Below are 13,445 nucleotides of genomic sequence, written 5' to 3'. Positions count from 1 at the left end.
GACTGGATGCTTTTCCCTAAGATCAGAAGCAAGACAAGAATGTCTGTTCTTAATATTCCTAGTCAACATTGTAATGGAGGTTCAAGCCAGTCTAATGAGGTTAAAAAAGAAAAAGACATCCAGATTGGAAAGCAAGAAGTAAGACTATCACTATTCATAGGTGACATGATCTTGTATACTGAAAATCCTAAAGAATCCACCAATAACTATTAGACCTAATAAATAAGTTCAGCAAGGTTGTGGGATAAAAGATCAATATACAACTTAATTGTATTTCTATACATTTATAATTAACAACCTGAAAATAAAATTATAAAAATAATTCCATTCACAATAGCATTAAAAAGAATAAAATAGGAATAAACTTAACAAAAGAAGTCCAAAACTCAGACTTGTAAACTACAAAACACTGTTGAAAGAAATTAAGGAAGATCTAAATAAATAGAAAAACATCATGTCTCTGTGGATCAGAAGACTTAACACTGTTAAAATGGCAAAATTCCCCATTCTAATTTACAAATTTAATGCAATCCTTATCAAAAATCTCAGCTGATTTCCTTGTAGAAATTGACAAGCTGGTTCTAAAATTCATATGGAATTATTATGGAAGGACCATAATAGCCAAAACAATTCTACAAAATAAGAATAAAGTAGGAGGACTCACATTTCACAATATTAAAACTTACTACAAAGCAACAGTAATCAAGACAGTGTGGTACTAGGACAAGGACAGACAGACTGATCAATGGAACTGAACTGAGAACAGGAAGATGAGGGGACGGACAATAGCTAAAGGGGTTTCTTCCTGAGGTGATGAAAATGTTCCAAAATTGAGTGCGATGTTTGCACATGTCTGAGAATATACCAGAACTACTGAACTGTATACCTTAAATGGATGAATTGAATTGTATGGTATGGTATCTCAATATAGCATTAAATAATGTAGAGACAAGGGGATCTGAAGAAAAATATTTGAGTCTGATTCGGTTTATCAGATCATTAGAGAATCACAGAAACCCAGAGTTGGAAGGGTCTGAAGAGGTTCTACCTCTTACCCAATAAATATATTCCTTCTATGACATCCCTAATAAGTTGCTCTCTAGTAGTTTTCAATCAAATTACCTTTGCTGCCTCTATCTGCACATCACTTTTTCCACTGCTGTAGCTTCAGTGCCTAGAAAGTACCCTGTTCTACCAACTTCCAGAAAGCCTCAATAATTACTAGCTGACTGATGTCTTACGTTCCAGCTAGAAGAAAAGTCTTCCTTATAGGGGTCAAATTTTCACTGCTTAGAGTTTCTTCTCAGTGAACATAATTCTGTCCTCATAGAGGCATACAAGAGGGACTTCACATATACATGCCACATTTTAAGTATCTGATATTGCATAGATCCCCTCTAAGTTTCTCAGTATAGCAAATTTTCTTTTTCTCTAACCACTGCTTTGGCCAAAAACCCAGGAGTGATCTTTCCTCATTTTTTCTTACCCCTGATTCATAAGCTTTGTTGGGTGTTCCTTCAAAATATATTTTGAATTAGACCTTTCTTTTTTTGAGATGGAGTTTTGCTCTTGTTGCCCAGGCTAGAGTGCAATGGCTAGATCTTGGCTCACCGCAACCTCCGCCTCCCGGGTTCAAGTGATTCTCCTGCCTCAGCCTCCTGAGTAGCTGGGATTACAGGCATGCGCCACCACGCACAGCTAATTTTGTATTTTTAATAGAGATGGGGTTTCTCCATGTTGGTCAGGCTGGTCTCGAACTCCCGACCTCAGGTGATCTGCCCGCCTCGGCCTCCCAAAGTGCTGGGATTACAGGAATGAGCCACCGTACCTGGCCTAGACCTTTTTTTTTCCCCTTTACCTCCTCTACTACAACAACCCTCATCCAAAACAGTATCATTCTCTTGGATTACTACAGTTTTCTCTAGTGACTGCCTTGCTTCCACTCTTGACTCCCTATTTGCTTCATAGCTGCCAAAATAGTCTTCCTAATACTGCAAAACAGGTAATAGCATTCCCATAATGCCCAACAGTAAAACCTGAAGTTTGTAGTATGGCTTGCAAGCCACTCTATCATTTAGCCTTGGGCTTCCTCTCCAATTGTCTTTCCTACCACTCTCCCTTTTGCTTCCTATGCTCCAGCTGATCTGCTTATAATTCCAGAAACAAACCATATGTTCTCGTTTCAGGACCTATGCACTTGGTGTTTCTTCAGCCTGAAATATTCTTTCTTCATTTTGCATGACTTACTGCCTTAGGTCTCTGCTCAAATATTATCTCCTTAGAGAGAATTTCTAAGAAGGCTATAAGTAAATCAGCAACCGCCTCCCCTCCAGCTGCCATTCTCTACCTCATGCTCTGCTTTTTCTTCAAAGCACTTATGATCCATGACATCATGGGCATTTTTTATATCAGCCTTTTCTGCATAACAAACCACCCCAAAACTTAGTGGCGAAAAGCAACAATGTTCTTTTCATTTCTCACTTTTCTGTGGATTGGTAGAGTGGTTATTCTGAGCTGGGTAGTCCAGGATGGCCTCACTAGGGCCTAAGCTGGGATAGCTAGGCCTCTCTCTACTTGGTGTTTCTTCCGTCAGGAGGAGAGCTTAGTCTTCTTCACTTGGTGGACTCAAGGATCTAAGAAGGTAAGAGCTGAAGCTGCAATGCTTCTTGAGGCCTAGGTTCAGAAATCACATGTCATTTTTTGCTATATTCTATTGTTCAAAACAAATGACAAAGGCCAACCTGAATACAACGGGTGAAAAATCAGACCACCTATTGATGGGAGGAGCTATGAAGAAACTGTGGCCATTTTTAAACTACCAATTACCTATCTACTATTGTCTCTCACAGTGGAATATAAGATTCATAACAGCAAGGTCTTTGGTCATCTTCTTCAGTATCTAGTGCATTATCTGGCTTACATTAAGTACTCAATAAATTTTGTTGAATGAATAATTGCTCATATGACATTGTTTCCAGACACCTCATGATCCTGTTCAATTTCCTCTGAATACTATTTGGTTTGTCAGTATCTGTAAAAAATCTGGGATCCAGAAACAGACATAAAATTCTAGATAAGATCTAAATGCCTAGCTCAGTACAGCTGGATAAATATTAATTGAATGAATGCATAACAAATAAATAGAGGATTGCAGTAATATTTGGTCTTTAATAAAGATACTATGTGTCCTTTATGCAGCTTAGGACTGCATAAAATTTTTAGCAGCTTTTATGCTGTTGAATCTTACAAGCCTTGAGATCAAATACATGTCCCATGGCTCTTTTCCATGTGAAACACTGCCAAATCTCTGTCCCACAGTTATACAATTGACTTTTGAGACTTAAAACATTACATTTATTTCCCCCAAAATTTAATCTCTTCTAAATCACCTTCTCTCGTTGATCATTTCCACTGACAAACAAACCTGCTAAAAATTACTCAACAAGCTTTTATAATTTAAAAAAAGTAAAAAGCAAAATAAAACAAAAAACAGCATTTTTCCCTTAATGACTCATCCCTCTCTTGCAGACAATATTCCATTTCTCTCCTCCTCTTCCTCACAAAACTTCTCAAAATAGTTGTGTATATAAGCTAACTCAACTTCCGCATCTTTTCATTCCTTAGCCCTGCACCAATTAAAACTGTTTTTTAAGGTCATTAAAGTCTTCCAGTGTGGAAAAAATACTCTGGACCCTCCTCTCTATCCTTATTTTAATGGTTCTCATAGCAGCATTCAGCCCAGTTGATCACTTGGTTCCCTTAAATATATTCCTTTCTTAGCTTCTATGGTATCATTTTCTCCTTACATTTTTTCCCTTCTGTCTCGTTTGATGATTTCCCCTTTTCTAACTTGATCTATAAGTGTTTGGTTCCTTAGACCTGGATCCTCGGGGTTTTTTCCTCCTATTTCTTATCCATACTTTCACTTTCCATGACCTCTTAAGGTTGGTTTCAACACCATCTTATATTGATGATTCTTAAGTCCAGTCTGCTTCTCTGAACTCTAGAGTCATTTATTCAATTCCTATTCTCCATTTCCACTCGGACAATCTACTAACTAATTCATTTAACATCAAGACAGTATTTCTTTTCTCCTAAACCTGTTTACAATCACCTGTCCACTCTAGATCATCCCCATTTCAGTAAATAGCTCCACCATCTACCTAATTTTTTGACTCAGAAATCAAGGGGAAATACTAAATTTCCTGTATCAAATCAAGCGGCAGTAACTGTTGCTTCTGTTTCTAAAACATATCTCAAATTCACTTTCTTGTCTCCCTCCTAAGCTAGGTCATCATTATTTCTCACTCATATTACTGTACCAGCCTCCTGGATGACTGGCTAGCCAATTAATTTGTCATACTGTCTCAAAAGTAACTTTCTGTACTTTTGCTTTTGGTTATGATGGAGTAGTGTGTTAGATGCTCACATTAAAAGCAACTAAAAAAAGCCAGTCAAAACTCACTACAAAAATGAAACAACCACTAAAAAACCCCACCTGTTGAATTAGTGTTATAGGGAAACTTCTAAGAAAACTATGGCTTGAGGGTCCAAAGATTCCGGAAGGGGAGGAAACTTAGAGAGGTAAAATGACATTCTGAAATTGCTTTTTCCCTTAGATTATTTGATGATTCTTGGTGGAACGCAAGAAATTAAAAGTATGGGCAATGGACACAAGAAGGCTGCTGCTGGGGGCAGGCAAGGCTTCTTGCAGTCTCACAAGCTGCTAAGACAAAAATTGTAGACTCAAAGATTTAGATCTCAACTGAAAAAGGCAAGTTTGAAAACAGAGCCTGATACACAGCTCATTTTTCCCTCTAAGTATATACCAAATTCTGAACTTGTACAGGGTAGAAGCAAAGTAGAAAGTTTCTGAAAAAAGCAAGAAGCTTCTGAAAAGCATAGTAAAGTTTTTGGAAGTTTCAAAATGCTAAGGAGACTGCGATTAGAGATCAGAACCTGCCACGCATAGGGACCCCAATGAACACCCCAGAAACCCAGCTGGAACCCTTAGAGCAGTGGTTCTCAAACATTAGTGTACATTAGAATCAACTGGAGGGCTTCGTAAAACACAAAATGCTGGGCCCCAACCCCAGGTTTTCTGATTAAGTAGGTCTAGGGTGGAACCTAAGAGTTTGCATGTCTAACAATTGCCCAGGGGAAGCTGCTGACAGTGTGGGGACCATATCTTTAGAAATACTGATAAAATGAAATACATCAACATTTGGATGATTTGTAACTCTCAGTGAAGCAGTATTTGACCAATGAATGACGTTACAAAATCACAGATGGGAAAAAAAAAATTCAAAGTAAAAGATAGACCAATAGATTTTAATATAACAGACTTTGAAAGTTCACTGGCATGGTTTCAGGTTCCAAAATGCAACTAATCGTTAAGAAGCTACCACTTGTTGAGTTCTGGTTTAGTAGCAAGGAAGAATATCTGCAATTATTTGAAAAGATGAATAAAATACTCTTTCCTTTCCCAACTACCTATTTGTGTGAAGTCGTATTTTCTTCATACATTTAAACAAAACAACATATCACAACAGAATGAATGTAGAGGTTGATATTTATATCAGGGTATTTTCTGTTAAGCCAGACATTAAAAGAGATGTGCAAAAATGTAAAACAATGTCACTTTACTCATTAGTCTTCAAAAATTTTATTGTGGAAAAGATATATTTGTATAAAGATTATGTTATCTATATTAATATATAAGAAGTTTAATATTTTAAAATGAATTAATAGGTAAATATATTTAAACTTTCTCAGTTTTAGGCCAGCACAGTGGCTCATGCCTGTAATCCCAGGACTTTTGAGAGGCCAAGGTGGCAGGACGGCTTGAGTTAGGGACCAGCCTGGACAACACAGTGAGAGTCCATTTCTACAAAGATAAAAATAAAAAATTAGCTGGGTATGTTGGCACACACCTATTGTCCCAAGTACTTGAGAGGCTAGGGTAAGAGGACTGCTTGAGTCTGAGAGGCCGAGGCTGAAGTGAGCTGTGATCACACCACTGCACTCTAGCCTGGGCAATGGAACAAGACCCTGTCTCAATGAAAACAAAGAAAAAGAAAAAGAAAAAGAAAATAATTTTTCAGTGTTAATTTCTATTACTGTAAATACTCACAGATAGAATCCATATAAAGTCTTTTTCGGTCTGAGACAAAAAAAGTTTGAAAACTGTTGCTTTCATACAAAATGTATGGCATTCAAAAAAATTACTTTGCATACAAACAGAAGGCCTGAAAACCAAATAACTATAAGTAATATATTTAAGAAAACAGAGGGAAGATGGAAAAGATACGTAAAATTACAGAGAATTTTACAGAGAATTGGATTTCATAAAAAAGAATCAACAGGAGATTTTAGAAATGACATTAAGAGCTTAATAGATAGTTTAAGAGGAAATTAGACAGTGTAGAAGAAAGAACAATGAACTGGAAAAAATTAATAGTCCCAGTATTACTTTAGGAGTGGCCAAAGTAATATTTTATTTCAGACTGTAGTAAGTCAAGAAAGTATTCTGTATTCTTTGGACAGTCACTAAAGAAACAGTTTTGTTTTCTTTGAGACAGGGTCTCACTCTGTCACCTAGGTTGGAGTACAGTAGCATGATCATAGCTCACTGTAGCCTCCATCTCCCAGGCTTAAGCAATCCTCCCACCTCAGCTTCACAAGTAGCTGGAACAACTGGCATGTGCCACCATGTCCAGCTAATTTTTTTAAATTTTTACCGGAGAAAGGGTCTTGCTGTGTTGCCCAGGCTGGTCTTAAATTCCTGAGCCCAAGCAATCCTCCTGCCCAGGCCTCCCAAAATAAATTGTCTTTTAAAAAAATGTATCTATCAAGTTACTAAAGAAAAAAGTATAAAATTTTTAAAAAACAGAACCAGCTAAAAGTCAAGGGTCAGAAAAAGGAATATAGGTGAGTCAAATAGAAAACAAAAAGTAACACTTATATATATATATATATACACACACACACACACGTGTGTGTGTGTGTATATGTGTATATTCAAATACCAGTAAACTACATTAAATGTAAAAGGACTGAATACTTACATTAAAAGTCTAAAATTGTCACACTTAAAACGACTGCATTCTGCTTGGAAGAGACAAACCAACAAGAGAGATACAAAAAGGCTGAAAATAAAAAGATGGAAAAAAGATATACCATGTAAACACTAACCAAAGGAAAGGTGGTACAGCTATACATATTTTCGATAAGGTAGGCTTTATGGCAAAAAGCAGTACTATAAACAATGAGAGATATTTAAAACAAGGGAGAAATCCATATGTAAGATTTAACAATCCTAAATCATTTGTCCCCAAAATCCTTTTCACCATAAGCAAAAAAAATCTAAATGAAGAAACAGACAAATCCACAATCACTGTAGGAGGTTTTACCCCTATCTTAACAGACAATGGAGTAGGCAGACAAGAAATAGTAAGAATGCAGAAGATCTGAACAATACAGTCAACAAACTTTACTCACATATCTAGAACATTGCATAGAGTAACTGCAGAATATACATTCTGTTCAAGTGATCACAAATTTTTCCCAAAATTGACCATATGCTAGATTATTGAAATCAGAGTATGTTCTCTTCCCAAATGGAATTAAGCTAGCAATCAATACTATAGAGATAACTACAAAACCCTCTATTGTTAAAAAATGTGGGAATGCCATGTCAAATAACACACAGGTCAAAGAAAAAAAATCATAATGAAAATTACAGTATTTTGAACTGAATGACAGCTGAAACCAGTGATCTGACTATTCATTTCAAAAAATTAGAAAAAGAACAGCAAATAAACTCAAAGATAGTGGAAGGAAATAACAATGATGCAAAAAATTATTTTATAAACAGAGATTAATAAGAGATGATACAAATAAACTACTAATATTGGGAATAAAAATGTGGCTTAACAATGCAATTACAAACATTACCAAGGTAATAAGAAGATATTATGAACCCATTTGTAACAATAGACCTGAAATTTTAGGTGAAATGAACAAATTCCTAAGAAAAAAACTAACCAAAACGATATTAAGGAGAAACGAAAAATGTGAAAGAGATGTGTATCTTTTAAATAACCTGAATTGGCCAGGCGCAGTGGCTCACGCCTGTAATCCCAGCACTTTGGGAGGCCAAGGCAGGCAGAACACCTGACGTCAGGAGTTCATGACCAGCCTGGCCAACATGGTGAAACACCATCTCTACTAAGTAATCTACAAAAATTAGCCAGGCGTGGTGGCACACACCTGTAGTCCCAGCTACTCAGGAGGCTGAGGCAGGAGAATCACTTGAACTCGGGAGGTGGAGGTTGCAGTGAGCAGAGATCGTGCCACTGCACTCCAGCCTAGGTGACAGAGTGAGATTCTGTCTCAAAAATAAAAAATAAAGAAATAAAAAAAAAATTGAATCTGTAATTTTAAACCTTCCCACAAAGAAGTCTCCAAGCCCAGATGGCTTCGTTTGTGAACTCTTACAAATACCTAGAAATAAGACTAATCTAATTTTGGGAGGCCAAGGTGGGTGGATCACAATGTCAGGAGACCATCCTGGCTAACACAGTGAAAACCCATCTCTACTAAAAATACAAAAAAATTAGCCAGGTGTGGTGGTGGGCGCCTGTAGTTCCAGCTACTCAGGAGGCTGAGGCAGGAGAATGGTGTGAACCCAGGAGGCGGAGTTTGCAGTGAGCCAAGATCGCACCACTGCACTCCAGCCTGGGCAACGGAGCAAGACTCCATCTCAAAAAAAAAAAAAAAAGAAAGAAAGAAGGCTAATCTTACACAAACGTTCAGAAAGTAAAGAATGCTGCCCAATTTCTTTTAAGAGGCCAGAGCGCCTTGATAACAATATTTGTCAACTTTCAAAAAAAGGCAAAATAACCAGTTAGTTTTTTTCATAAGTAGAGGCAAAATTTTCCCCTTTAATTTATGCCATGTATAGGAAATCTTTGCCTAAGTCTATGCTTTTTTTAATATGGAAGTTTGCTTTACCTTTCATATTTAGGTTTGTTAAATTAAATAAGCAGGATGCCATTAGCCTGGGGCTGTCTCTGTACTTAGTTCCTACGTAATGAACTACAACCTAACTTAGTACTTACACAAACTGAAACCCAACTTAGAAGTATAACAAACAGATAGTTTCAGCTGATCACAAGCAGCCAACTCATCACACCATGCTCAAACAAGGTAAATGCTTCATCATACCATGCCCATGCAAAACAAGGCAGATGCCTAGCTGAAGCCAATCAGGTAATTTATCTGTTTTGCTTCTTTATCTGGCCTATAAAAGCTTGCTGCTCATGCTGTTAAGGGGGCCCTCTGAACCTCTTCTGGTTCTGAGTGCTGCCCAATTCATGAATCATTCATTGCTGAAATAAACTGCTAAATTTGTCTGAAGTTTTTCTTTTAACAGGTTATAATCCATTAAGAATTAATTTTGCATATGGCATCACATGATTCATTTTTCCCATATGCATATATATGGATAGACTGGTGTCACTGCCTTGACTAATGTTAAGACACCACCAGTTTTACCCACCAATATTTTTACACCATCAGTGCAAAGGCTGGCAAAGTGAAAAAGGAATATAGTTATGATTTGTGCACTTTTCTGCCCATAAATTACACTTCAATTAAAGTATACTTAAAAATCAAAAATAGAGATTGAGGATGAAAGAAAAATGACTTCTTAAAAGGTGTACTGAATTATATCACTCTACTGTTTAAAAGTTAACAGTAACTTCCCTTTGCATTTGGAACAAAGTTAAAATCTTATATAGAACCTACAGTATTTCATTATCATAATACATACCTAGTTTTAAAAATCTGGGTACCACTTTATCTCATGCTATCTTTCCATTTGCCTATTATATTCCTATCACACTAGTTTTCCTTCAGGTCCTTAAGCACACTAAATTCTTTCCTCCCTCAGAGGCTTTGCACATTAGCCCCTTTACTTTGTTTACCACTTTTCACACAGCTAGCTCCTTCTCATCCTGTACATCTCCTCACAGAGGTTTTCCCAGTCATCCTATGTAAAGTTGCCTCTCTTCTATGTTTTATATCTTAGCTCATTATACCCTTTATTGCCTTGCTACAACTTGAAATAGGTTTACTTATTTTTTGTCTGCTCCTCCATTAGAATGCATGATCCCACGCGGACAGAGATCTAATTGTCTTGTTGAAGTTATCTTAAGATTTAGCACAATGCCTGGCACATAGTAGGTGCTAAATAAATAATTTTTGAATAAATGGAAGATTAGTGTCAGGTTGTTTCCTATCAATCTAATCTAAGAAATTATTTAATGTATTAGTTATCACTACCAATTCTGTTTTACCTACCAAGTGTTTGCCTTGTTTTTATCCATTTGTTTATTCATTTACTCACCAAAAAAACTTACGAATTTAGAGTTTACGATGTGTCAGCCATATAAGTTATAAAGAAGAATACGCCACGTTCTTCACTTTTAAGGATCTCAGCATTTATCAAGGAAAATCAATGCATAAAACAAAATTATCTCTTTACCAAAAAAATTAGTTAACACAAAGCCTTAAATCTAAAATGCTGAAATGAAGGGAAAAGAAAGATGAACGCTCCAAAACAAACAGTCCAGTAAATCTATCAAAAAAAAAAAAAAAAAACCAAGTTAATTAGGCATCACCTTTTCTTAGTGAATCCATGCTGACTCTTGGGGATCATCTCTTTCTAAATATTTAGAACACATTTTAAAATGTAATATACTGTAAGAAATTACAATATATTATTATCGGGACTTCAAATAAAAATTAGCTTATTTTACAATGAGAGTAATTAGAGAGAATCCATTCAACAGTATAATTACTTTGACTTGTTTTTAATCCCAATATTTAATTTTGACTTAAACACTAATAAGGAAGTGTGAGAATACTGCATGTTTACTGAAAGGCGTGTAAGTGGGAAAAGGTTGAGAATCTCCCCACTGCAGGCAGGCAGATTTCATCTAAATGCAAGAAAGAACTTTCTAGTAGTTAGAGCTGTCCACCAGTAAAGCAAGCTGCCTTGTGAAACAGGAAGCTCTTAATCACTAAAAGTCTTGAAGGAGAGCTAATAGGACATTTTCCCCGGGACAGAGCAGAAAGCCCAGATTTAGGAGGCAGCATTGATTAGATCAGTGCCTCTCAAGCTATGGCAAAGGTGTACTTTTTAAATATTTTAAACATTTCCAATCTTTAGTGGACCAATACTTTTAAATAGCACAAAAGTATCACACATTTGGGTATCGTGGCGATGTTATAAAGTTTTCTAAATGTTTACTTTTGGTTTCTGTTTTTAACCTGCACAAACTGGACTGGTAAGAATAGGCAAAATACACATTAAGACTGCATTAGACAGCCTGTAAGAAATCTCTGAGCAATCTGTCCTCTCCCCTTCTATATTCACTATGCATTACTGTAAAACTACTCATTTCATAACCACCAACCTCTTTCTTCATCAATTTAAGAAAAGCAGTAATCTGGTGGTTTGAAAGTGGTTGTATGCCCTCTCCCTCTCCCTCTCCCCTCTTTCCACAGTCTCCCTCTGATGCCGAGCCGAAGCTGGACGGTACTGCTGCCATCTCAGCTCACTGCAACCTCCCTGCCTGATTCTCCTGCCTCAGCCTCCCGAGTGCCTGCGATTGCAGGCGCGCGCCGCCACGCCTGACTGGTTTTCGTATTTTTTTGGTGGAGACGGGGTTTCGATGTGTCGGCCGGGCTGGTCTCCAGCTCCTAACCGCGAGTGATCTGCCAGCCTCGGCCTCCCGAGGCGCCGGGATTGCAGACGGAGTCTCGTTAACTCAGTGCTCAATGGCGCCCAGGCTGGAGTGCAGTGGCGTGAACTCGGCTCGCTACAACCACCTCCCAGCCGCCTGCCTTGGCCTCCCTAAGTGCCGAGATTGCAGCCTCTGCCTGGCAGCCCCCCCGTCTGGGAAGTGAGGAGCGTCTCCGCCTGACCGCCCATCGTCTGGGATGTGAGGAGCCCCTCTGCCTGGCTGCCCAGTCTGGAAAGTGAGGAGCGTCTCTGCCCGGCCGCCATCCCATCTAGGAAGTGAGGAGCGCCTCTTCCCGGCCGCCATCACATCTGGGAAGTGAGGAGCGTCTCTGCCCGGCCGCCCATCGTCTGAGATGTGGGGAGCACCTCTGCCCTGCCGCCCCGTCCGGGATGTGAGGAGCGTCTCTGCCCGGCCGCCCCATCTGAGAAGTGAGGAGACCCTCTGCCTGGCAACCGCCCCGTCTGAGAAGTGAGGAGCCCCTCCGCCCGGCAGCCACCCCGTCTGAGAAGTGAGGAGCGTCCTCCCTCCTCATCCGGGGGGGAGGTGGGGGGGTCAGCCCCCCGCCCGGCCAGCCGCCCTGTCCGGGAGGTGAGGGGCGCCTCTGCCCGGCCGCCCCTACTGGGAAGTGAGGAGCCCCTCTGCCCGGCCAGCTGCTCCGTCCGGGAGGGAGGTGGGGGGGTCAGCCCCCCGCCTGGCCAGCTGCCCCGTCCGGGAGGTGAGGGGCACCTCTGCCCAGCCGCCCCTACCGGGAAGTGAGGAGCCCCTCTGCCCGGCCAGCCGCCCCGTCCGGGAGGGAGGTGGGGGGGTCAGCCCCCCGCCTGGCCAGCCGCCCCGTCCGGGAGGTGAGGGGTGCCTCTGCCTGGCCGCCCCTACTGGGAAGTGAGGAGCCCCTCTGCCCGGCCAGCCGCTCCGTCCGGGAGGGAGGTGGGGGGGTCAGCCCCCCGCCCGGCCAGCCGCCCCGTCCGGGAGGTGAGGGGCGCCTCTGCCCGGCCGCCCCTACCGGGAAGTGAGGAGCCCCTCTGCCCAGCCAGCTGCCCCGTCCGGGAGGTGAGGGGTGCCTCTGCCCGGCCGCCCCTACCGGGAAGTGAGGAGCCCCTCTGCCCAGCCAGCTGCCCCGTCCGGGAGGGAGGTGGGGGGGTCAGCCCCCCGCCCGGCCAGCCGCCCCATCCGGGAGGGAGGTGGGGGGATCAGCCCCCGCCCGGCCAGCCGCCCTGTCCGGGACGTGGGGGGCGCCTCTGCCCGGCCGCCCCTACTGGGAAGTGAGGAGCCCCTCTGCCCGGCCAGCCGCCCCGTCCGGGAGGGAGGTGGGGGGGTCAGCCCCCCGCCCGGCCAGCCGCCCCGTCCGGGAGGGAGGTGGGGGGGTCAGCCCCCCACCCGGCCAGCCGCCCCGTCCGGGAGGGAGGTGGGGGGATCAGCCCCCCGCCCGGCCAGCCGCCCTGTCCAGGAGGTGAGGGGCGCCTCTGCCCGGCCACCCCTACTGGGAAGTGAGGAGCCCCTCTGCCCGGCCAGCCGCCCCGTCCGGGAGGGAGGTGGGGGGGGTCAGCCCCCCGCCGGGCCAGCCGCCCCGTCGGGGAAGTGAGGGGCACCTCTGCCCGGCCGCCCCTACTGGGAAGTGAGGAGCCCCTCTGCCCG

General features: G+C 41.7%; 1 protein-coding gene across 3 annotated transcripts in view; it reads right to left on the bottom strand.

Annotated features, from left to right (window-relative positions):
- Nucleotides 1-13,445, bottom strand: part of DNAJC15 (DnaJ heat shock protein family (Hsp40) member C15) — a 79,059-nt gene that overhangs the window by 7,903 nt on the left and 57,711 nt on the right. Inside the window, exons 6-7 of one of the 3 annotated variants that reach the window (XR_010150448.1) lie at nucleotides 7,068-7,148; nucleotides 2,482-2,673 (exon numbers count right to left, since the gene is read on the bottom strand). The exons of 1 other annotated variant lie outside the window; for it this stretch is intronic. Coding sequence is in view for 1 of the 2 variants with exons in the window: in XM_016925262.4 (XP_016780751.3) it covers nucleotides 7,069-7,148 (80 nt within the window). In the remaining variant the exon portion in view is untranslated. The remainder of the gene's footprint in view (nucleotides 1-2,481; nucleotides 2,674-7,067; nucleotides 7,149-13,445) is intronic. One more of the 3 variants, XM_016925262.4, reaches the window with a different exon arrangement.

This window comes from Pan troglodytes, chromosome 14 (genome assembly GCF_028858775.2).
Source record: "Pan troglodytes isolate AG18354 chromosome 14, NHGRI_mPanTro3-v2.0_pri, whole genome shotgun sequence".
NCBI lineage: Eukaryota > Metazoa > Chordata > Mammalia > Primates > Hominidae > Pan > Pan troglodytes.
Note: the sequence above shows the minus strand (reverse complement) of the source record. Positions and strands in the feature narration are given on the sequence as shown.